This window comes from Manis pentadactyla, chromosome 12 (genome assembly GCF_030020395.1).
Source record: "Manis pentadactyla isolate mManPen7 chromosome 12, mManPen7.hap1, whole genome shotgun sequence".
Lineage (NCBI taxonomy): Eukaryota > Metazoa > Chordata > Mammalia > Pholidota > Manidae > Manis > Manis pentadactyla.
The window spans coordinates 54,751,060-54,776,795 of NC_080030.1; the positions used below are offsets into that span (position 1 = coordinate 54,751,060).

General features: G+C 37.7%; 1 protein-coding gene across 7 annotated transcripts in view; it reads left to right on the forward strand.

Annotated features, from left to right (window-relative positions):
- MAP7 (microtubule associated protein 7) overlaps window positions 1-25,736 on the forward strand; it is a 172,103-nt gene that overhangs the window by 120,969 nt on the left and 25,398 nt on the right. For 5 of the 7 annotated variants that reach the window (XM_036903704.2, XM_057489161.1, XM_036903702.2 and 2 more), the window contains exons 4-7: window positions 12,221-12,384; window positions 13,342-13,459; window positions 16,988-17,098; window positions 22,400-22,513. In XM_036903704.2, the coding sequence (XP_036759599.2) occupies window positions 12,221-12,384; window positions 13,342-13,459; window positions 16,988-17,098; window positions 22,400-22,513 (507 nt within the window). The remainder of the gene's footprint in view (window positions 1-12,220; window positions 12,385-13,341; window positions 13,460-16,987; window positions 17,099-22,399; window positions 22,514-25,736) is intronic. The other 2 variants (XM_036903706.2, XM_036903707.2) reach the window with 1 other exon arrangement.

Genomic DNA, 25,736 nt, shown 5'->3' on the forward strand with positions numbered 1-25,736 from the left:
GAGGGGAGGATACTGTCACTTAACAACAGATCTTTGTACTTTACTTTTTTTGGAAACAAAACACATTTGGTAATACCAAGCTTTCAAACTTGAAAGCGTTTCAAGTTAAGAAAAAAAATTGGAATACATTGCATGAATTCCAATAAAGCAAAGTTTAAAATGATAGACCGTTGAGATTGATTTTCACTGTTGGATATAGGGTGAAATTAACATTGAAAATCGTTAAAGTTTTTTTTTTTTAATCCACATTTTTAAAACAAGGTGGAGGGAGAATAAAGGTCTTTTGTGTTTGGAGGCGGGTCATGTTTGCTCTGCAAACAGGGATGACCTATTAATAACTTTCTTTGGGTTAAATCTGAGTCACGCTTTAATGCTTTTATGGGTAGGGTTATGTCATGTGGCCTGCACTTTCTCCATGGTCCTTCAATTTATCACGTAAATTCAGGCATGATTCTGGAACTACGGAACTGTTCTGTCCATTTGGTGCAGCATATGTCCCCTGGAAGCTTTGTTTTTCTGCCTTAAGAGCTTACTGTGTGAAGGAATTTCCTCAGCTACTCTATGTCATCTGGTTCTATTCAGGCCATTGCTTCAAACTTCACTGTCTTGACTTCCACATATTTTTCACCGTCTCTCTTCTAAGCTTTAATTTTGTCTTTTTCTGAGGGGGTGCAAATCTCACTTGCTCTTAGGGTTTCGACTCTTCTTTGTGATGATACAGGTTCTCCATTTTCAGCCACTCATAAGGAGGTAGATGTTTCCCTATTATCTGAAACTCAACTTCTCTACAACTAACTTGTTCATCCACTTCCACTCCAAAACTGACTTCTCTGGATAATTTCTGTGTCTGAGTCAATTACAACAACATTTTTCTGGCCCTAAGAAATTACTTATTTCGACTATGTTTGATACTTATACTGCTACAGGCACTGGTACTTTTCTGACTTCTAGTCTTAGCTTTTGGTTCTTTCATGGAATAAAACATTTTGTCCTCATTGGTGGCCCAGGGCTGGGCACTGACTAGTCTCCACCCTGGCTTATCGGGCCACTTGTAGCTGCCAGTGGTCTGTCCGGGCTCAGCCTAGTCCCCCAGCTGGAGCTTTCATTCTCTCTAGCCCAGTACGTAGGTGGAAGTCGGTACATTCTCTCTCTCCCAAAGCCCATTTAGTTACAAGACTAGCTGACTCTACCTTCAAAATAAGTCTCAGATCCATGCCTTTCCATTTGCTGCCTCTGCTCTCATTCTAGTCTAGGCTTTAATGAACTTATGTCTTAATCACCAAAACTCTCACAGATGCACTTCCCTCCTCTGGCCCTGTCATAGTTAACGCCAGTCCTTTTTGAAGCTCTCCTAGTCTCCATTACCTTTCGCCTTTTGGAAATTCTATCATTCTCTCACTATATATTCTGTCTTGCATAATGTCATATTTTAGTTTACATTTTAGTGTTGCTTTATACTCCACTGAACTTTTTCTAGTTGGATTTTTACACAACTCGCATATATTTTAAGTTTTTAAAGGATATGACCATGCTTTTCTAAGTCTTTGTATCCCAATGCATGGCGCAGGGCTAAATATGAAACAGACATGTAATAAATACTTGCTGAGTTCCCTTACTTTACAGTCTTGAATGAAATGTTAATGTTTATTGAGTGCCAACTAATAGACCAAGCAATGCTCTAAACACTTTACTGTGTATTGTCACATTTAGTGGCAAATTAACGCAATAGTTATACTTTATATGGTATGGCCCTGCCATAATTGCTAATGCAAGTTACTTTATAGAATGTCATTTATCTTATTTTTAAAATGCATTGTGATAATTTAGCTTGAGGAGGGAAGGGAACAGAGAGAATCTAGAAAGATGGAACAGAAAGCTAACAAGCTATTTTTCTTTCTGCCTTACCAGCTATTTAAGCATGTCTTTATTATGCACAGGATAGCAAAGATCCAGGGTAAAATTCTTCAATTGGTGGTGATGCTAAGTTGAGAGCAATCCCTATGTTTTAGATATGGGTGGTGGATTTTCTGGAGTTTCACAGCTGGGCCCAGCTCCGTCTTTCATATAGGGAAGGGCTATTCTACTTCCTTACAGACATGAGATACATGAATGCTGTGTTTAATATCCATTTGACACCTAGCCAGAGGGTAAAATGTAAGTGTTGGAGCAGATTCTAACATCTTTTAAGCAAATTTTTTGGCATTGATCATTTGTTAACCTTGGAGTCCATTACGAGTAATTCTGTCTCTGTGAACTTAGAATAGATATTGTTTACTAATTTCTCCTCAAAAAGCATTACAAGAAGCAGAGCATATGAAATTTAAGTAACAGTATAAATATTGGCTCTAGATAGTTTAAAGTAAAACTAACTGACTTCCCCCCATTTTTTTTCTCTAGCTATTTCATGTTGTTCTGATTCATATATTTATTCAACTAATATTTAATGTTTGGGTACTATTAGGCCAGGGATGCTGGGTATATTGAAGTGAAAAACATAAATTTTCTAGCTTAGCGGAACTTCTGTTGCTATGAGCTGCACCTGGAATAATTCTCTTGCAATATGCACATAATTCATTCCCTGTCCTCCTGCAGGTGTTTAAATACCATCTTTTTAGTGAGGCCCCCTGTGACTCCCTTAATCAAATTTGCAGTTCCCCCAAACTTTTTTCTCCATATCACTTTCAACATCTAAGCATGTATATATTTTACTTATTTGCTTACTGTCTGTCTGCCTCCACTGGGATATAAGCCCTAGAATATAACTTCTTTGCCCTTCCAGTCATAGCTTTTTTACTTCGTTTTTGTTTTGCTCTGTTTTTAATCTCCCTAATCTCACTACCTTGTCCAATGAGGGACAGCACTATTAATAAGAGTGTTGTCCAGAGATAAGTGATCATTTCAACCTGGTTTGAAAGTTTAGCTCATGAATATGGATGGAGAAATTAGGGTGAATTAATAAACAATCAGTAATGCTCTACCCCTGAGTAGAGTCATTAGTGAAACTGCCCCTAATTTCACAGTTCACGTTATTTGAGTAGGACAGTCATTGTTTTTTGACAAGACTATCCACAAAAAAATACGAGCTTTGGGAAAGCAATCCTTCTAATCCAAATTTCTACTGGATAAAACTTTGACATATCTATGACTAATCTTGGCACCTGATCTTCTCCAGTTGTCACTTAATGAATATATTATATAATATATTGTATATGCTGCCTAAGATGGTCAGGCAGTTATGAACAGCTAAGGGACCTGAATGCATGTTAGTGGGAGGGTTGTGTACCTCAGCACATACCAAAGCAGCTCTATCACGAGTCAAGCTCAGGACTGGAAAGAGTAAGTGCTTGTTGCAGAACAGATTAGGTAACTCAGAGGCTGAAGCTTTAACATCAAATGAATCAGTCTGACTAAGCAGGCATTAATTTTGCTTCTCCTAAATTTACTTTCTTTCAGGCTGAAGATTAAAAGATTTCAAACCTGAGAAGTAAGGGGTCTTGTAAACAGATGATGATAAAAGGCCTAAAGTGGTATTAAAAGATCACGATCTTCGTGTTAGATGACCAGCTTTCCACCATCTAGAGCAGCAGCTTAATCACTGGGAGGTGTTCAAACCATGTCCTTCAGCATAATTGCACATTGTTTGCTTCTAAAGTCAGACAGTCCAGAGTTTGAATTCCAGTTCCACCACTGACTGTGAGACATCAGGCAGGTTACTTCATTTCTCTCTATCTTAGACTTCACATAATAAAACAAATTTAGTAGTAGTGTCTAACTTATAGAGTGGCTGTGAAGATAATGCGTATAAATCACTTGGTGTCAGCACGAAGCAAGAGCCAAAGACATCTCACCGTGATTATGAGGGTGATAAAGATGGGAATGGCAGGTCATGTGATTCCGCAGATACTGATTTGGATGCCTGGGACTGGAGAAGTCTGCTTCTGAGCTAAAGGGAGGCCGAGATAGAGGGATTTTTGTGCTTCCTGGTCCAGCAGGACCATCGAGGTAAGACAGCCAAGTGAAGGGAATGGCAACACTCCTTGAAGAGTGAAAGTGGATTTGGGTTGAGGCAGTAACAAAAGGATTTGAAGGACAACAGTTGATTTCTGTGCTTTAGCATAACTCCATTTACTCCAGGAGAAGCCAAACACTCCTTTCTGCCAGGCCCTGAAGATAGGAAGGGCTGAGACAGTATTGCTTTCTTTCACAAGCCCGTGGCCCATGTGTAAAGAAGGCTCTTGGTCTTCCACAGGTTTGAACCGCTGTCCCATATGTCTGCCGCCGTGTACAGGGAAGAAGGCAGAGTAGGAATCCCCCTCGGGTGGGAGACCATGCTATGGGTATCCAGCAAGGTCGCACTTATTACCAAGCAGCTCCCCAGGATAATATTTAGTTTTACTGACCAGTTGAAAAGGCTTTGAATTAACACAAAGGCCTAGTGACTGTCACTCTGCTTGGAACTCCAGAAATTCTTGGACTCTTTAGCTTGTTTACTCATCAAGCTTACTTTAACCATCCGTTGAACTAGATGTGAATATGAGGAAGGACTCACAAACAGGTAAGAGCAGAGTAGTTAGAACCTGGAGTACAGGTCCAGTAATGGAAGTCTGAGTGGAGCTATTTAATACTCTTGCTGTTGGGGAAGGCTCTTCACGGGACGGGGCATTTGGCCTATGACTTGAAAGAGGTCAATGTTTGCTAGGTAGGAGGAATTATTTTAGGTAAAAGATCGAGTGTATAAAGTTAAGGTACATGATGATATGGCAAATCTAAGAAGTTGAACGGAGGAGCTAATGGGCACCCAACACATTTTCAAATAAAATCATGTTATCAAATTTTCTTTCTGGAAAATGTGTCTCTGAGAACAGTGTGCAGGATAGATCTGAAGAGGCAATAATGAAACATCAGAAGAAATGAGACAGGAGTGAGGGCTTGCTTACAATGGTAACAAAGAAATGGGAGAAAAGACACTGAATTTGAGAGATGTTTGCAGTAAAACGATAGGATCAGTTGTTTGCAAGTGTTGAGTTAGGTTAGAGCATCTGGTTAGAGCAAATTGCAGAGGCCCCTGAGGTGTCTAACTTTGCAGACCATTTGAGGTCATGAATCTGGTATCAGAACAGAGAAGACAGAGCAGGCTCTAGCTTGGGACAGGGATGAATGTGTCATCAAATAAGGTTGTGTGATGGATCTGACTGGGAAATCCAAGCAGAAATTTTAAGCAGACAATACCATTTAGTAACTCAGTGTACAGGCTTTGGAGGTAGAACTGAGTTAAAATTGCAATTCTTTTTCTTTGAGACCATGAGGTCCTGGGAGAGCTATTGCACTCCTTCAGTGAAGGTTGTCTTTTTCCTCATTTTATCTTTAATTCCATTTTGTCTGGTAGTGATCTTCCCACATTTATTGCTGCTTTGTTCTCATTTGCCTGATAGCTATTTGCTTACTCTTTTATTTCTGCACCTTTATTTTAGGTTTGTTTCTTTCAAACAGCTTAACTGGATGTTTTGGTTTGGGCCCCATCTTAAAGTCTCAATCTTAGGCTTGAGGTTCAGTCCTTAAGGTTTAAGATCTCAGTCAATAGGCTTGATTTTATTCCTTTTAGCTTATTTTTTAAACTGTTTTTTCCCTTTTTACTCGTTAGTGGTATAGGGATAGAGGATAAGGTTGGTTTGATGCAAGTCCTGTTTCTTCCTTAATTCCCCTCATTAATTTGGAAGTTGTGCTTTCATCCTTTCTGTGGTTACCTTTTCATTACCATTTCTTAACTATTAAATGAAATAGGATTTCCTACAAAGCTGCTCTTTTTCCATTCCACCCCCTGCATAGAGTTCATGAGCTAGGTTAAGCCATGAGAGTCCTTTTTTTTTAAGAGTAGTTATTATTAGCATGTATAGTCAATCAGTGTTTTCATAGTAATGTGAAAATTAAATTATTTGAAAATTTAAATGAAAGTAGAATCAACTAAATTTTAGATGAATCCATAGATGATAAAACCTTTGGGAAAACTTTGTAAGAATAATTATCATTTACTTATTTTTTGAAGGACTTTTTGTGCATGGGCTTAGTAATATCTGTTTTGGTTGCTTGAGATTTTTAAAATTTTTGTTGTTTTTAATTTTATTTTGAAATCTGAAGTTAGTACAGATAGTCCCCAACTTATGATGGTTTGATTTAGGATTTTTCAGCTTTAAAGTGGCATGAAAACACTACACATACAGTAGAAAGTGCACTTTGAATTTTGAATTTATGTCTTCTCACAAGTCAGCAATATATGTTACAATCCTCTCTCATAATGCTGGGCAGAGAAGCCAGCCTCAGCTCCTAGTCAGCCATGTGATCCTAGGGTAAACAACTGATACATTTCCAACCATTCTGTACCCATACAACCATTATGTTTTTCTCTTGCGGTACAGTATTCAATAAATTCCATGAGATATCCAACACTTTATTATAACATAGCCTTTGTGTCAGATGAGCTTGCCCAACTGTAGGCTAATGTAAGTGTGCTAAGCACATTTAAGGCAGGCTAGGCTAAACTATGATGTTCAGTCGGTTACGTGTATTAAATGCATTTTCAGCTCAGGGTATTTTCTTTCGATGGGTTTATTGGGATGTAACCCCATCATAAGTTGAGGATCTATAATCACAATAATTGCTGAGATAAAGCATAAAGATAAAAAGTTTAACATTCAAAATCAAGTAGTAGACTCATAGACACTGAGAAGGGACTAGTTGTTGTGAAGGCGGAGGGGTTGGGGAGGTTGGGTGGGGAAAGGGAAGGAGACTAAGGGGCACAATAATTCATAGTCACAATGTAAGCTGGTGACAGGGACAGTAGTACAGAATGGAGAATGCAGTTAATGATTCTGTAGCATCTTTCTACGTTAATAGACAGTGACCACACTAGAGTGGGTGAGGATTTAATAATATGGGTAACTGTTGAACCACCTTGTAAGTATATTTGAAACCAACATAAGACTGTATATCAATGCCACTTTAATAAAAAAAAAAAACACAGTAGTCCTCAACCCTCATGGTATATTAGAACCACTGGGGAAGATTTCAAAATTGCAGATGCCCAGACACCTCCCCAAGGATTCTGATTCACCATCTGGGGTGGCATCCAGGCATAGATACATTTATTTTTTATATTGTTTTTGCTTTAAATACTGTTTTTTGAGGAATAATTTTAGAATTATAGATCAGATGTAAAGATAGTACAGAAGTTCCTGTATACCTCTCAACCAGTTTACCTTTATGGTAAAATGTTATATAACCATGGTTCATTTATAAAATCTTAAGAAATTAAGATGGTTCCATTATCATTAAACTAAGCTAAAAAAGAAATCAGAACAAAAAGAAACCTAATTATAATTCCACACATGTTCTCAAAGGAGAAAACAAAAAACTGAGTCATGGAAGGTAATTGGAAAAGATCTCAGAGATCATTTTATACATACCCTCTAATTTAGAACTCAGAGAGGTTGACTGATTTTCCCAAGATCACACAGTTGGTGGCAGAATCAAGGCCCGAACTCAGCTGTTATCACTTGTCATTTTCTGATTTCATGATATTACTGGCTATTCTGGTACCCAGTGTGACCAGGAACCTACTCAAAACCTTCCATATCTTTTTTTTTATTAAGGTATCATTGATATATGATCTTATAAAGGTTTCACATGAGGAACATTGTGGTTATTACATTCACCCATCTTATCAAGTCCCCCACACACCCCATTGTAGTCACTGTCCATTGGCATAGTAAGATGCTATAGAGTCACTACTTGTCTTCTCTATACTATACTGCCTTCCCCATGACCACCCCCCACACCATGTGTGCCAATCATAATGCCCCTCAATCCCTTTCTCCCTCCATCCTCATCCTCTCCCCTTTGATAACCGCTAGTCCCTTCTTGGAGTCTGTGAGTCTGCTGCTGTTTTGTTTCTTCAGTTTTCCTTTGTTCTTATACTCCACAAATGAGTGAAATCATTTGGTACTTGTCTTTCTCCGCCTGGCTTATTTCACTGAACATAATATCCTCTAGCTCCATTCATGTTGTTGCAAATGATAGTATTTGTTTTCTTCTTATGGCTGAATAATATTCCATTGTGCATATGTACTATCTCTTCTTTATCCATTCATCTACTGATGGACACTTAAAACCCTTCTTTATGTTAATGAGACACTGACATAACACCTCTGTATGTTTCAGAGGTTCATTGCTCAGTTCTTGGAATGTCACATTCTTTTCCCCTCATATGCAGTGAAACACGTTCTCCATGCACACAGATGTAAGCTTGCTGAGAGGCCAGGCTGGGCCCTGGGCAGTTGATTGCAGCTGGTGGGGTGAGTCTGCGCAGCCCATGAGTGCCCTGCCCGCAGAGTCTGTGCTCCCTGTGCTTCCTGCTAGATGTATTCTCTCTGTGGCATTAGGACTGGGATTGGTATGATTGTCATAAAGATTCGCTCACTACAGTTACCTCCATTTATTGAGTAGGTATGTGGTACCGATACACTGTTAGGGTGTCACTGAAATATAATCCTGGTGGCAGCAGCTCAGGGATGGGACTGACTTGTTAATGTTCAGTATGTCAGGGACTACAGTGGATTTTCATTTCATTTTGTATTATGATCCCAGATTCCAGGGAAAATGATAACTTCCCAAGAGTAAAGGTTGATAATATTCATCATGATTCCTTTTTATGGACAGGCTCTTTTTTTATAGACCTGCCTCTATGAAATTAGTGATTGTTAATAATTTAAATAATGAATCATGGTATTAGTCTGCTCAGGCTGCCCTAAAAAAAATACCATAGAATGGGTGGCTTGCACAATAGAAATTTATCTTCTGACAGTTCTGGAGGCGATGAGTTCCAAAGTCAGGGTCTCAGCAGGCTCAGTTTCTGAAGAGAGGTCTCTTGCTGGCCTGCAGATGGTTGCTCTGTCTTTCCTCTGAGCATGGAGAGAGGGAGCAGGAGGGCTCTCTGGTGTCTCCTTCAGTAAGGACAGGAATCCTGTTGGATTAGGGCCTCACCATGATTACGTCCTAACGGTCCTCTCTCCAGATAGGCACACTGAACAGTAGGGCTTCAACATAAGAATTTTGGAGGAGACACAATTCGTTCTGTAGCAGTTGATTTTTTTCTTGTGTTCCAAGGTTTCATTTCTTAATGAGAAAATGTAAGACTTTGACACTATCTATCATTCATAGGGATATTTTAAAGAATGAAGCCTCTTAGAGTAAATTAACTTTCAATTCTTTTTTAACAATTGAAATATTTTATGTGTTATGCTTCTGAAAGCATCTAAAAGATTGCATGATCTATACTTGGTATTAATCCTAGCATTCACCAGCATACTCTGCAATAATATGCACATGTTGTTTGCTGTTTCACCATTTGCCTACTCTCTGTATGACTATTTAAAGTAGATGGTTGTTTAAAGGCACTGCAGTAAGACCTCCACTTCCTGGTAGAATATAGAAGTGGAACTCAAGAGTTTGCCATTTAAAGAAATATTACTCCTTTAAAAGATTATTTGGGGTAAAACTATTATTGTAATAATATCTAGCCCTGCTGTGATGTATATAGCACAACCTTAAGAACTGACTCGAAATTATGATGACAATCTTGGTGATAATAGCTAATAATTATTGACTGTTCATTAAGTTCAGAGAACTATTTTATGTTAAGTGTAATTACTCTTGTATCCCTAACAGTAAGTCTATGAGGAAGGTCCTATGTTTGACTACAGTTTATCCTGACAGAAGTGAGGTATAGGGAGGTTAAGTGACTTGCCCAAGACCACACAGGTAGAAGTGAATGAATCAGGAAGTAATTATTATGACCCTTGGATGGGTTCAAGTTGTGGAAAGCACAGTGGTGAGTGAAAAAAAGGGTGGAGGAGACTTTTGCTACATGGAAATCAGAAAGCTGAAGTTTGTGGTACATGTCATAAGAGCAGCAGTGGCCCCTGGAAAAGACGAAGCTTCTACAAAAGACTTTAAGGGCATCGTTCCTCCACATGCCATCAATAGACCAGTTGGGACCAGCTAGAGTCACCTGGGAGGATTGTTAAAAACATTGATTACTGGGTTCCATCCTAGAATTAGTAGACATGAATGTGAGGGTTGAAGCCCAAGAATCTGTATTTGAACCAGTATCTCAACATATACATACCTCCAAAGGTGATTCAGAAATATACTGTTATTATGAGGCTATTGATCTAATGGTTGGATTGGTTTAGATAAAAAATGATGGCAGCTTTCTCAACAGGGCAACAATGGGAGCAGAGGGGCTCGGGGAGCGTGGTTTGTTTGGGAGATGTAGTAAGGAGACAGGTATAATTAGAACTGAAAGGCTATTTGGGGGAGCCAATACAGAGTAAGGCCAAATAAGGATATTAAGACCAAGTTTAGGTAGGATTTTAGAAATCAGTGGAGTTTCAGTTTAATAAGGAAATGATCACAAATATTCATGATCAACAAAATAGCTGATGAAAAGCATTATTTAAAAAGGAAGATTAATCTGTGAATTGATAAACTCTTCTTACTTTATAAATTTTACCTTACCAGTTATTTTCTTAATACTTCATAAACATTTCATCTTTTTGGCTTCTGGATCTCTTACAGGAAAGGGAACTATTACATAGTGTCCTCAAATAATCTGAACTTTTCCTCAAAACAGGGTATAAAAGTCAAACACTATGTGTTTGAAAGCTAAGAGTAAAGAAATAAATGAATCATACTGCCTATCTCCAGGTTTCAGGGTCCAAATCAGTTTCTTTACCCTGCCTATGGCCCCCATCCATTCTTGGTGCCTGAGGTGTGTGATCACAGTAAGTGCATCTTAAGAAAGTGTTAGAATTACATTCTTTTGTTATTTTCAACATGTGTTCTTATAGTGGTTTTTTTTTCACTTAGTCAGCAAATATTTATTGTGCATATTCTATGTGCTTTTATTTAAATTTTTAACTTGGCCCTGAGAGCTTCTTTAGAATGATGGACTTTTAAAATTGGAAGGAACTTTTCCTCCTCTTTTGATGTCTGAAACCCAAATGAACACGTCCCAGGTCTCACCTGCCGTTTGGGCGGAGCTGCTGGGAGAACCCAGACCCCTCCCTGCACGTCCCATGCCTTCTTTGCGGCACCCTGCATGGTATCAGAGGACAGACTCATCTGGACTGTCCTCATCCTCTTGCTTCTGGAAAAGTGAAGTCAACTAAGAGCCCTTTCAGTAGAACTGCCTCCTCAAGAAAATAACTTTGGAAAGACTTAATGGTAGCAGAAATTCAGAATCTTCAATATTAAACATTCAGAGAAAGCTGAAATATTCTCAATTTCTCTTTTTCCTCTTAAAAAGTTATATTTTCGTTTATATGCCATTTAATGTCCTCAAGGTTTATGCTCTGAACTTTATTTGGATGCTTTTGCCTGCAGTGTGTGATAGTATTAATGATGTGTTATCACAGCTCAAGGAAGCAACCTATTAAAATAGTTTTCTGGGGTGTATCTTCCCCTAAAATGAGGAAGGAACATGCATAAGTAAAGAAGAAAAGAAATAGTCCATCACTGAGCAATACGTTTTGAATTGTGTGTTTTCTTCCAGCTTGTAGATATTCTTATCTAACTAGATGGTGAGCTGTTCAGATACAAGATCAGCTGCTTACTTGGTCCCTCACATTGCTCAGCTGATTCAGTGTGATACATCTGTGAGGCATGGCATGTATCTTATAAGCTATCAGTCTTTGGGATTTTCTCTCAAATTCTTTGAATGCTTTCAGAGAACCAATGTTGTGTTGAAATGAATGTAGTCAACAGACTTTCCATCTTGGAAGATATCACATCTTTTAAAAAGGAAGAGACAGATGTGGTACTGTTGGTTTTGAGGGCATTCTAACAATATCAGAACTGAGAGCAGAGCATGTGATATATGCATTATTCTATAGTCATAATATACAAAGTGTAGTATTATCTGAAACTACAGAATGGTAAGGGGTTCCCAGAGAGTAGAATTCAGTCCATCTTCTTTGATCTCACTGTGAGCATATTAAGTTATGCTAAAAATTAACAGGCGTACATTTTTCCTAAAAATCTGAGCAAAGCAGAGGCCAGGCTTGGTTAATACAAAACGAAAGAACCAGTATTTGTTCAGTGTCAGGCCCCTTTTATAGCCCTAACTGTTGAAGCTGTACACCTGCCTGTGTTTGATTTCATGAAGCTGCAAGAGAAATAATCTGGTTAGAAAGAGAAGAGCGAGCCAGGCAGCACTATGAGAAGCACCTGGAAGAGCGGAAGAAGAAGCTGGAGGAGCAGAGGCTGAAGGAGGAGCAGAGGAGGGCTGCTGTGGAGGAAAAGCGGAGGCAGAGGCTCGAGGAGGATAAGGTGAGGTGCGGCCCCGGGCAGAAGCAGGAGGCTTGTCTGTCCCAGAAATGCCGCACGCTTACTGTGAACCCACCCGTGGAGGTGCTGGGATGGACACACAGCGAAATATCAGCTTTCCAGATGGTCACAGTTTGTCGGAGGTTGGGTGTGGAAGGCAGGTAGAAAATGTGTGGTGGTGCTTATTATTGCCACAGAAACTTGAAAAGTTTATAGACCTATAACATTATTTTTTATTAGTAATCAATACAAAATTTACTGAAGATTTCATAAAGAAGAGAAGGTTTACATTGTGCACCATATAGCAGGCAACCAAACTTCCCTTACTAAATTCCTCTGTCCCACACAATCCATCAAGGGCACCCCGTGCTCTTTTCACATCGGCCATTTTCCTACGTAGGGCCCGGGCTTGATGGAACCTTAGACCTATAACTTATTTATGTTCGGGTTCATCTGTATGGTAGTATCAAGACCGCTCCATGTAATGAGGTCCCTGTAGGGCTTTTACAAACATTTTCAGGTGGATTGTCTCATTTAACCTTTACTGAATCCTTGAGTGTTCTATATCAGTTTTTGCAGAAGTAGAAATTTAGGTTCAGAATGGGCAAATTGAACAAGGTCATACAACTTAGTCATGGAATTAGGGTTACCCACATCCTCAGATTCTAAATTCTGTTTTTTAGATGTGGTGCCACCTGTGTAGCATCTGTTTGAGCTAAGACTTATACCGCCGTGCTTATGTGAGTTAATGAAAGCCTCTCTCAGTAGTAATAATAAGGATCATTTAAGCGCCTGTTGTATCTGTAACCGAGCCAGGTTGGTATTACTCTGACCTTAAGGTAAAGATTAGGAGTGCTAAGGTCAGAATTTCAGTAGTACCTCTCACTCCACTCTGCCTAAAGTTGAAGAAGCCACACAACCAGGTTGAACCTTATCATCACCTCCTCTGTTCCATTTAAGGAGCGCCATGAAGCTGTTGTACGGCGCACAATGGAGAGGAGCCAGAAGCCAAAACAGAAGCATAACCGGTGGTCATGGGGAGGCCCGCTCCATGGAAGCCCCAACATCCACACTGCAGGTAAACAGTGACTCTTTTAAAATCACTATTTCTTCCCTGGATGGTAAAATTGCATTTAGCTTTTTTCTAAGTCAATGTTTGCAAAATAAAAATGCTGCTGAAATAAACTCCAATGATGCTTCTCCTGTTTGAGGATAAGAGGGTGATGGAGGTAAGAAGATGAGGTTCTGTCCCTTAACCCAGGCTGCTTTTCTTTGTTAAAAAATTCCTTGAAGAGGAAGAATCTATGCAGTGTTTCTAAATAAACATACCAGTTTCAACTCTACATTACTTTAAGTAATTCATTTGCATAAAGGTTTTAGGATTATGGAACAGGTTTTCTTTTTCTCTGAAAGAATCATAGCAATATTGCCTGCTCAAAATCAATACTATGAGCTTGTGTATTCTCACCCTAAAGTGTGATACAAGTGCTTTGCAAGAGAAGGTGAAGGTTCTGAAGTTAGAAATAGTCGTAGATATCAAAGCTATTCCCTTGATCTTGAATGGATATCAAATCTTACTAAAATTGGGATCTAGTGAAAGCCTTTCTTTTTGTACTGTAAATTCAACACACCTTGAATTTAGTGTGTCAGTCCTTTTTCATTTGTGTGAGTCGAATAACCTTTTTTTTTTTTTTAATTTACTTTGAAGAATCATTGTCTTACATTCTGTCCCCAGGTGGTTTTGTTGAATCATCATTCACCTTTCTCGATTTAGCAGTCCTGGACCACCACTTCACAACTTTTGGTGGTACTAAAAAACCTGGTACAGACATCTCTGTGGTTGCTGATTGCCTGACCTGTAGCTAGCATCTCAGACCTCGGGCCACTTCATGAATAGCTGAGCCATCAAGTACCTTAGCATAATGCATGCTTAATATCCTGTTGCATAGACCTAGATCTGGGACGTGGCACAGTGTTTGTTAAGTGTGATAGTACAACTCCGGTGACTTAAAGGTGTTGAAATAAATACATGTGATGTGTTTCCTTTTTCTTCAAGTGATAATTTGGATAAAACCTTTGAAAAATGTTTGTAGCTAATAAATTACCTGGGACCAAAGGATATCCAATTTGACTCCCCTACCCCCATCCCCAAGTCAGTACCACTGTTTTGCTTTTAGTTTTAATCTAAATAACTATGGCATTTGGTTTGTTTGCTCTATTCCCTTTCATTCCTAAAATTCAGTAGCCTCCTTATTTTAAAGAATCTAAAAGCATATTACCACAACTTATTTTCCTATGACAATAAATGAAATTTGAAAGGATTTTTTTTCTTGGCTCAGAGGTCCTTGTGGCGCACATATCACATCTGTGATCATAAGAATCATTTTTATTCTAGGGATAGTTTTACATATATGTTCCACGCAGAAAAGCTGTCATGGTATATATTTTTATAAACTTATTTTTCTTTTTCTTGGTGTCACGTTTTACATGTATATGGCAGAATTATACTTTCACAGATTTTTGAAACATTTTTGAGGGAAAAATAAAGTGGCTTAGCTTTAATTCTGACTTCCACTCTCAAGAGTTTAACATAGGACCTTTATCACTGCCACTCAGAGCAAGAGAAACGTGTTGTATTTATGAGATGTTGGATAAAATCCATTTTTACAAGGGCTGCAAATTAGAGAAAATTGCTGTTAGACTAGAATAGAGATGTTTGGATCTTGAGAGTGGTGACCAGGTCTTTTCCTCATTTTGAATACCCGTTACTTCACAGCAATGCCTGACTCATGATGGGAACTCACTCAGTCAGTGTTTGCTGAGCAACAGAGAGGTCCTAGAAATGAAAATTTCCCACATTAAATCAGTGTGTTGACTGCTCGCATATCAGTTAGAACTGGTTTATGAAACTTTATACTCTTTAAGCCAATTCTTTATAAATCCTTTGGTGAATTTGTTTTACTCAGTGAGAAAAAGAAATGATTAAAAATTATCTTAAGTAATATAGTAAATACATGTTAATACACATTATGCCTCCATGACCTTAACTACACAGGTTAGACCTGCTTGTAGACACAGTGTATCGCAACCAAATCTTAGCATATAAAACAGTATGAGAAAAATGTGTTGCTGTAAAATCACCTGGAAATGATTTTTGATATCCTTCGTTGTGCTGTAGACCTTCATATTTCATCAGTAGGATTTCCTTTTGATACTCTATCCCAAATATTTTCTTTATGTTAGGATTGTCCTAAGAACCTGTCAGCTAAGTGTAAATTTGAGTCACAGAAATGTTTGGTTGTTTTTGTTTTGGATTTTCTCTTTTTAATGATTAAATTGCCTCATCTATAACAAATGAGTCCCAGTAGAAGAGAGGAATTTCCAATGTTGATGGAACACTTATTTATCCCCTGAAACACTTGTTTATCTGTGTACACTGTAAATAAAGGCCAGAAATGGTTATGCTGTAGAGAAAAGTTTACTGCGAAATTTTTTACTACCAAGGTTAATTAGACCAATGTAAACTGGGTTTTGAGAGCACCTATCACAAGAAATATTTTTGTTTGTTTTTAGTTTTAGAAGAAGTTAACAATAGAAAATAAAATATGGCAAATCCCCTTTGACTTTGGCTGTTATAGGACAAAACCTATCCACCAGCCTCTTAGATAAATATAATAGGTTTTAATTTTTATTTTACTTCTTTAAAGAAATTTTTTAGACTTTTATGTATGCCTTTTTATTCAGGGAACATGATTTAGATGCTAACGAGCATAGTTACAACTTGGTTCTGCTGTACAAATTGCAAGTTCAACTGATTTTTGCCTTTTATATAGCTAACATTTCTCTTCTGACTTAACCTTTAAGATTTACTCCAAAATTATTTGACTGAAGGATGGACAAAGTTAAAGAATTCTGATTTTCTTTTTATTGCTATCAGTGGTGTTGCGCAAATTTGTGGGCTGATTCTATACTTGGAATCCTAAACTTTATGTTAGAGGACAGAGGTATGATAAAAAGTTAAGTATCAAAAAAGAAATACCGTAGTGGCCATCCTTTCCATGCCTAGGGTGCTGCTTTTTCTTTCTTACTTTTTCATCTATTTTTCAGTAATGAAACGACCTGAGTGAAATGACTCAACAAGCAGAAGTGTCAGCAAATTAGGGGCCTTTTATATGTTAGAGAAAAGCCTGGAGTTCTTGCTATTCTAGTGTTTGCATTCTGTTTTGCCAACACCATTACTACCGGCATTGTTCCCGTGTTGGGAAATTAAGGCGTTGGCGTTTGATGATCCTCTTTGCTTCACAGTCCACTTCCACCCTTTTAGTTGTTCTCCACTGGCCTGCCTTTAATCTTCAATCCATTTGTTGTATTAATAACAATATGCTTGAATTTCCCTGTTGAGTTATTTATTTTGTCCTATAGACATGAATTTTATTTCTAGCCTTTAAGTTATCTTTAAAATGTCCACTTAGAACACTGTGCTATTATGAAGGATCTAGTAATAGAGCTGAAAGCATCCAATCCTAGATTTTCCTTCCATCAGTGAACTGGGAAATTGCAATCCTGCATGCTGGCTGTCAATTAGCATTATCTCCGTTTGTTTTAGATCCAGACAGGCGGTCAGTTTCCACCATGAATCTTTCGAAACATGTTGATCCCGTCATTAGCAAGCGGCTCTCCTCTTCATCTGCAACTTTGCTAAATTCTCCAGATAGAGGTACAGTCAAAAGGAAAACAAGAAAAAGTGTTCTGTTATTTACTTAATGGTTTTTTTTTTCTGGATGTCTACAGATTAAAAATAAGCATCTGAAGTTGCTTTCCCTACGTTTCTTCAATAGGAAGAAAAAACTTCAGAGTTAAAAAAGCAATAAACGGCTGAGCAGCATTTTCCTTGCAACAAGAACATTTCTCATTGTAGAACTTGGCTGAATGATTTGCATTTAGCAGTGACGGAAGCGGTGCTTCTCTCAACTTCTTAATAAATGAGTTTACAGCTCCAGAAATCACCCACTTATCCACCAACATGCAAATAATCTTTGTTACGAACATTTATTTTACTTCAATCTTACTGTTTCTGTCTTTTTATCTGTACTTTGGGAATGCCAGCCTTTGGCTTTCTAAAAAATCTTTTTACATGATTCATGTTGGTAGATTTCATTTTGCTAATTTATTTCTCATTTAACAAACCTTTCTTACTGCATTTCTTATGTGTGTGATTGGGTTTTTTTTGGTGTCCACTCATTTACTCATAAGGGATTTGACCTAAATTCAGGAATATTATCATTTAAGCCTTCTAAAATTTGTAATAACCATAGCCCTCCAATTAATGTTTTGTTTGAATTTTGAGTTTTATTCATCCCATGGATTTACAGTACATGAATGTGAAATTACTTATAAAATGAAAGTTTTATTTTACATATTTATATATCAAGGAAAAAATCAAGCTTTTAAGATAAGCTATTTGTTTTACATAACTGAAATGATTTTAAATAAAAAAACAATTATTGTGCAATATAAAAACACATACTCTTTGAAAGTAACAAATTATGGTTACTTTGAATGCTTTATTTAGAAACTGGGAAAGATTCAGTATTTATAGTCTTTAAAAAGAATGTAATGTGTGCATGTTCTGTATGTGTGTATGTGTATTTATGTATTTTGTATTGTATAAAAGTTATGCCAATTTGTAAAGTACATGTTACTTTATGTGTTGATGTTATCTTATAACTAATCTCGTAAAGAAAGCAGTAAATGTTTGAATAACTTCCTCTTGCCTTTTAACCTAAACCATTACTTTTTTTTTTCTTTTTGCCTATGTCAGTGTTAGACACGTAGTCAAATTAGGGGTCTTTTATATGTTAGAGAAAAGTATTATGAATTAAAATTCCATTCATAAATAGCCTTAATTTTCAAACCCATCTCCTTAATATATAGTAAAATAGAGCATGTGATTTGGAATTGGACAATTGTTCAGCACTTTAATTTCACACTTTTGTGAACCTGGTTCTAAGACAAACTACCATTGGGATTTTACAGTACTTTTAAGTTAAACCTTGCTTACCACTCCTAATAGTCCCATAACTGAAATTGGGTTAAGTTTGGAAGTAGGGAGATGGATAATAACCGGACAATATTCTATTCACGCTTCTATAGAATGACCACACTGTGTCAACTAGAAATAAGATCTCTTATAGGTTCTGCATGATAGAATCTGATTGGGTATTCTTAAGTAATAGGATCTTAGAACGGGGAAAAATTTGTTGAATGGCTTGACTACTCCAGTTGGGGTAATAGAGTCTCTGAGAGGTGAAGGGCTTGACTTAACTATCTACAGGCTAATTATTGGAGGAGAGGAACTAGGACAGAGGTAGCAGCTCCTAACCCATGTGGCTGCACTGCATCTCCCGGTCTTACTCTAATGGAATGTTGAGTTACTTATAAAATGAAAGTTTTATTGTACATGTTTATATATCAAGGAAAAATCAAGTTTTTAAGATAAACTATTAGTTTTACGTAACAAATGGTTTTAAATAAAAAAACAAATATTGTGCAATATAAAAATACATACTCTTTGTAAGTAACAAATCTCAAGGATGTCCTTCCTTAGACCAGCGCTGACTCCAGGCGCTCTTCCTTTGGGTGAGGGAAGGGTCAAGGGAAGTTCAATAACCCACTCATATCTGGGATCAGGAAACTGCCTTTTAAATCATAGTGCAGGTCTATAAAATCAAATACTAAGCTGGACTAATAGGATAGGCGAGAAAGCACTAAATGTGGGAGTTCTGCTTCTCTGCCCCCTGATCAAAAGAACTGTGACCAGTTCCCAGGTCTGATGGGCAAGGTTGGCATGGAAGAATGGTTTGGCTTATCCAAGGGCTCCCATACACCAGGAATGTTTTTTTAAACTAGGAAAACCCTCAGTAGGACAGTGAGAGGGCTAGGCTTTTTAATGAGAATAGAAATTCTTTTGAATTTGTACTTCTCTAATTTAGAAATTTAAGTAATTTAGTTTATTTTCTGCTACCTATTTTTTGAAGCTGGTGGCTATGCTTTATTATCAAATTAGAAGGCATTCTTATCAAATTATTAAATTAGAGGCTGTTATAGACAGATCTATTAAAAGGATTTACACCATTACTAGATTTGTTTGAGCCCTACAGCACAGGCCGTAAGCTGATATTAAATCGCGGCTCTGACACTATCAGGGTTGACATTCCACTGGAATGCCCTGCTGGTTTTTAAGAATACTAAAATATGTCCATACTGGTTGGTAAATATCCACTTCTCCAGGCCCTCCAGAGCTGAGGAGTGGCATCCATTGTCTCTGTGCCTGTGCCCTACCAGTTTCTAAATATTTGGATCATCACACCTGGATATAGTATCACACAGACTGAAAATGCTCCGAGCTGAAGGAAACCTCTGATTACCAAGAGATTTCTATACTTGCTCCAATAGAGAGAATATTGCCACTAGAAATTTTTGCACTGAAAGTGTGTATTTCTTAATGTTAAGCTACCTGCTTAACTGGCTGTTTTCTCAAGGAAGAATAGGGAGTTTGCAAAAAGTTAAGAATCAAGTTGCCTATGTTTGCTTAAAATTAGTCCATACATTCTTTCCTAGAATCTAGGTCAGAGGAGCAGCTGGTAGACCTAAAGCTGAATTCTGTCCACAGGCATGTTCTGTTTGACCCGAGCAGAGTTCTTGTCATTGTTTTCCTGTTTTCAGTGGAATTCATTGCCATCACTTAAAAAATCAAAGATTTCATATAATATTTAGGTTTCCTGCTTCTTATGTAGAATCAGGTTCTGGCAACAGTTGCCTGATGTCTGCATGGCACCCATTATCTAGAACAGAATAGTGGTTTCCTGCATATGGGGATGTGTGGTAGTGCAAGGATCTGTAATGTCTGTCTCCCCTGGTCTTGGACGGTCTAGTAGAAGAATTGTCAGTATCTCATTTTTAACTGTTTAAATAAATCAGCACGATAGAGTTGTTTCATGAAAATTAATACCTTTTTCTACAGGAGTTTGTCATCTTAACATCAAACCTCTCTAGATGAAAAACAAAACAATAAACTAACTTTCCTATTCTAACCTTTACTAAAAAAAACTCTCTCTTGCTCAGGGTGTGGTTATGAATGTGGTGGAAGTGGAGTCCTGTTTCTCCTAGAGAAATCTTTCATTTACTCTGTTGGAGCTATAAAACAAATCTCTTTGGATTTGTATTAAACACAACTCAAAGAGAGTTTTTAATGATCTTCATTTGAGACATATTCCTTCATTGATGCCTTAGTGACTCACAGAAGTAAAGTAATTGAACTTCTTAATCGAGGGGGGAATAAAGTCCTTTCAATGATAAACCATCTCTGTATTTCTAAACCAATCATCCTACTGAATTTTATCTAAGAAAAGGGAGGATTCCTCTCTTCTTCCCTTTCTTGTCTATTGAAAACATAGTTCTGTTGAAGATTTTCATTTAATCCTAATCACTTTTCCCCACTGATTTTATTCTGGGAATGTACTTTAATTTTTGGTTACATTTACTTCATTGTCGATACACGATACACACTGCCATACTACTGTTTATAATAGCACTTCTCCTACTGCCATTCTACTAACTGTGTAACTATTACAGGAGTTTTTATTACAGATCTTTTTATTTATGTCTAAATGTCAGATATGATCGTTTTACCATGAAAACTCTCCTAATAAACGGAAAGTCTAATAAATAGTTCACTGATTCTTAAATTCACCAAAACCTTGATCAAAACAGCCACTCTCAAAGTCAAATAATTAAGGTACTTAATGGAGTTCAGTACTTCCTTTCAAACAGAAGAGGTTATTTTCTTTAACAACATTTTCCATCAGATGTCTCCTAGTAACTAAAACTAATTTCCTAGAATTTAAATGTCATTCCTTTAAGATAGGATATATAAAGATCATTATAAAAACAATTGCTGCAGAGCCAAGAGGATTTGCACCTGCTGCTTGTGGAACAGAAGTGGCCTTGTCTGGTTTAGACAGTTTTTAAAGACTTTTTATAAGTGACTTGGGAGTATGTTCTAAAATAGACATATGTGATCACTTTACTTTAGTGATATTATAGGATTTTGCGAGCCCCTTTCCTGACATTTTTGGAAAGTAGTACTATATGTTCACGGACCATCACTGGAAGCTAACATTATAAACAAAGTAATTAATTTGTAATGAGCATGCATTTCCTAACAGTGGTCTTGCCATGCCCCGATACAATTTGGGACTATATTTCATTGCATTATTTTAAATTTATTTTCCAGGTTATTTGTACATCCACTAGTAATAAACTAATAAGTTTATATTAGATTTTGGCTTTTCTTATTAATTTGATCTTGCTTCAACTTTACTCTCATCCTCCGCCAGAACTTTTATGTTGCCAAACCAGGGACCTGAATGAACCCAGTTTGCTGAATGGAAAATCAAAAGGAAATCCCATACAGAACTTTGCATGAGTCCTTTTTCATTTTATTATATCTAATCTCCCCCAGTTGCCCCAAGAGCCAGCAAAATTTAATGGAGATGCTTTATATCTTTATTGAAACAGAAATTTAGTCTTTTATTAAGCTGTGAAAGCCTCTGCTGAAGCTGGTTATTCAGGGTGCTTAGGAAGCCCCTTGGCTGAGGTGTGTGCCATCAACCCACTGTCCATCTTGATGAGTCAGTGACACATGCCACACCTGTAGCTGAAATGATATTTCTGTTTTGTCATCGTTGATGCTTAAAAGGAGAATAGTTAGTAAAATCTGCATTCATAAAACTAATACAGAGTCACCACAAACTTAACATCGTGATGCAAGGCAGCATTACAGAATAGCTGCTCCTCTGGGCAGAGTTCCTGTCACCCTGCCACTCCACCAACTGTCTTCCCTGGAGAACCTGGTCTCTTTAAGGCCTGGCATGTGGAAGCGATAGGTGTGTTACTCTGCACTCTCTTGCTCCCAGAAAGAATGCTTCTAACATCTCGCTTATGTGGTGACGTTTAGCTCGCCGCCTGCAGCTCAGTCCATGGGAGAGCAGCGTTGTTAACAGACTGCTGACGCCCACACATTCGTTCCTGGCCAGAAGTAAAAGCACAGCTGCCTTGTCTGGAGATACAGGTAAAACTATCAAGGTGCAACTTCCTTGGTGAGGTAAAGTCCTCCCTTTGAAGCGTGTCTAAGCCGCCAGCGTCCATCTAATCACATCTTGGATTTTCCTGTTATGTGCTCTCTCTCTTCTGGGTGGAATGGCTTTGGAAACGTGTCTGTTGGTGTCATTTTCATGCCCCTGGTATTGTTTCTTCACATCTGCCTCAGCATCTTATCTGGACACCAGATGCCAGACAGGCAAAGGATGCCCCTCCCCATGATCAGATGGCTTCAGATGCTTCTGTCTGTTTATAACATCACCAAAAAAAGCTATCCTTTACCTACCTTTCTTTCTGCCTCTGCATTTGAGCAGATGATCAGACGTAGAAATAATTGAGTTTAATACTAACATGTGGACTTGGGAATAAAATCAGAGCACAAGCCAGTTTAAGCATAGTGTTTTATGATGTGGCTGTGGGCTACTACTTATCCTCCCTGCACCAGTCTTTTTTATATAATCTAGGAATGGTATCCTTTCAGGATTCTAAGAATTGTAGAGAAGGCTAATTACAGTGCTCTTTTTTTGTTACATACTTTGAAAATATCTAAAATGTGCCAAGTACTGGTTATTATAACTAGTTATGTAACTCTTCTACTTTTCTGAAATGCAAAACATGCCTGCATGAATCAGTTAGTTTAATGAGAGGTTAGTGTAGAGCCGATATCTAGCTAAAAGGAAACATGGCTTTTGGTAACATCTCTCATGGTGAATTTATTTGGATTTTCCCAGATATCTCTGGGCACAGTTGGTGTATCTATGTGACCAGTCTGCTGGCCCTCATCTTTGGCATTAGAAAATTGCATAGCCTCTTCATAAAGTTCCCTTTTAAAATGCTGTGCCTCACCAAGCCTTTTCATGTTCATTAACCTTCTTTACAAATAATAATTCTTAGTGGTTTTATGATGTCTTCCATCTGTGGTGCCCAGTGAGCTATCAACCCTAATTCTCAGAATACCCTGGGAGATAGTCAAGAAAACAAGTGTGGGCATTCCTACCACCTGCCTGTAGAAACTAAGTACAGTGACAGTGACTTCTACCAGAGTCACTTAGAAAACTGGAGGACTGGATCTTAAATGAGTTTATCTCTCCATGCTTGGCACCCTGAGTGATTCTCTGTGCAATTGTGCATTCAGCTAGCTGAACCACCGCGTTCTGTGTTTTCTGTAAGGTAACTCACCTGTCAACTATCACACTGCATCCGAGATTTTTCTGGAGTAAAAAGTACTGCTTATTTGTATGCCCTATGAGTGTCACACTTTTACACAAGTCATCTTTATGTCCAGCTAACTGAAGAACTTTTATAATTCTTTTCAGTCCTATTTCATAGGATCTAAATAATTTATGACTATCATGCTTCTGAAACTCCACATTGTATGTTATTTCATAGTAAAGGACTTGCCTCACAAAAAAAATTCTCTCTTTGCTTTTCATCACTAACTTTTGTCAATTTTTTCATTCTTCCTCTAGTCTTTTCCAACACCATTTCCTCATTTTCCACTCATTTTACTTGCCCACATTTCCATCTTCCTTGTTCACTGTTCTGCTCAATCAAAGTGCGTTGTGTCTGCTAACTGGCTCTTCTTTACTTTGCAACTTCTCCATTCTCATTTTCACAAATGAATAAATTTCTGGAATTTATTTTAGTGTAAGCAATGCATAGCCTTTACTTGAGTTGCCTGTTTTATTAATACATTCCTTCGGTCATTGTTACCTTTTATTGTACTGACACAGCTTATGTTTAAGGAACCCACACTGTTGGTTTTTTTAAATTTCCCTTTGAAATTATATATATAAACATCTCTTACATGTTCTTGTCAAAAACACCTTTTTCATCAGTTATATTGTTCCACCTGTTTTCCTGTTATTCTTTCTTCCCATTTTACTGTTTTCCCTTGGGTTCATCTTATATCCAGTTGCCACCGGCAAGAAGATGACCTCTGTCCAGAGCCAGGGTTACAATAGCAGATCCAAACAACCATCCTTCCCCCATGATCGCAAACTTCCAGAACAAGCAATAGGAGCAGTTGAAAATTGGAAATCAGAGTCCCATACCTCTCATTTCTGGCCACTGCTTTGGGTTGACTTTTCCATATCTACTTTTTTAATTCCATATGATTATTAGAACTCAGGATTAAATGAGTTAATACATGTAAGATCCTTAGAATAATACCCGCACATAGTAACATCAATAATGATTATTAATATTATTATTTTATTACATAATTTTCCTGTTCTCTATACAATCCCCCAACCACTTGAACTGCATTATCTTTTCTCTGTACCCATTATCTTATAGAAAGTTTTGAATGAGTTATACTAATGCACACTTGCTACCAAAAAGAGAAGGAAATACAGATATTGTGGAAGACCTCCTCAAAGACATTCCGTAAAAGAATTTTCATGTTAAATAAACCTATTCCAGGACATGGAGGGCACTCTGGGGGAAAAAATAACTATACATAACTCTTACTGTTTCTTCAGAAGAGCAAGATTATTAGAATAATTGATTTAAGGTCTCAGGTTTTTCAGTAGTTGCTGTGCAGAAACAACAATGAATTCCATGAAATGTTATATCCTTAAAAGGAATTTGTGTTTGTTTTAGCCAGACAGTGTTCCTTGAACAATGAAACGTGAGGATTTTGTATACACTACACCAGATAAGTTTAAGGATATTTTCTTCCTTTGCTTAATTCTACCACGTCACAATAATGAAGATGGAACCAGAGACATGATGAAATTAGCTTACATTGAGGATGGTCTCCAGAAATGCTCTATAGATGCCTTCTGAAATTATTATTTACCACTAGAGGAAGAAGAAATCATACTTGTGTGATTCATTCATTTTTCAGAGCCAGACCAGTAGCCTCAGAGTAGGCCTGTTGTCTGGGGTTTCCTGATCATGGAACAAGGGTAATGGCCCCTGGCCATGCCTCTCCTTGTCATTCATTCCACAGGAGTGCCTTGTGCCAGGATGTTGGTCTTTAAGTGCATTTGATGGGCTTGGAAGAATTTTGCATTAGTGAATTCTTTCCCTCTCTGGGAAACACAAATATTTTGTTGTGGCACTTGAGAAAAGATTATTTTCATATAGTTACCCTTGTGATCACAGGCAAAATGACAAAAGGTTCTCCTTTCTCACAATGTAAAGGAAACTTCCTTCACCATTAAGGACTATAGCAAACCATTATATCA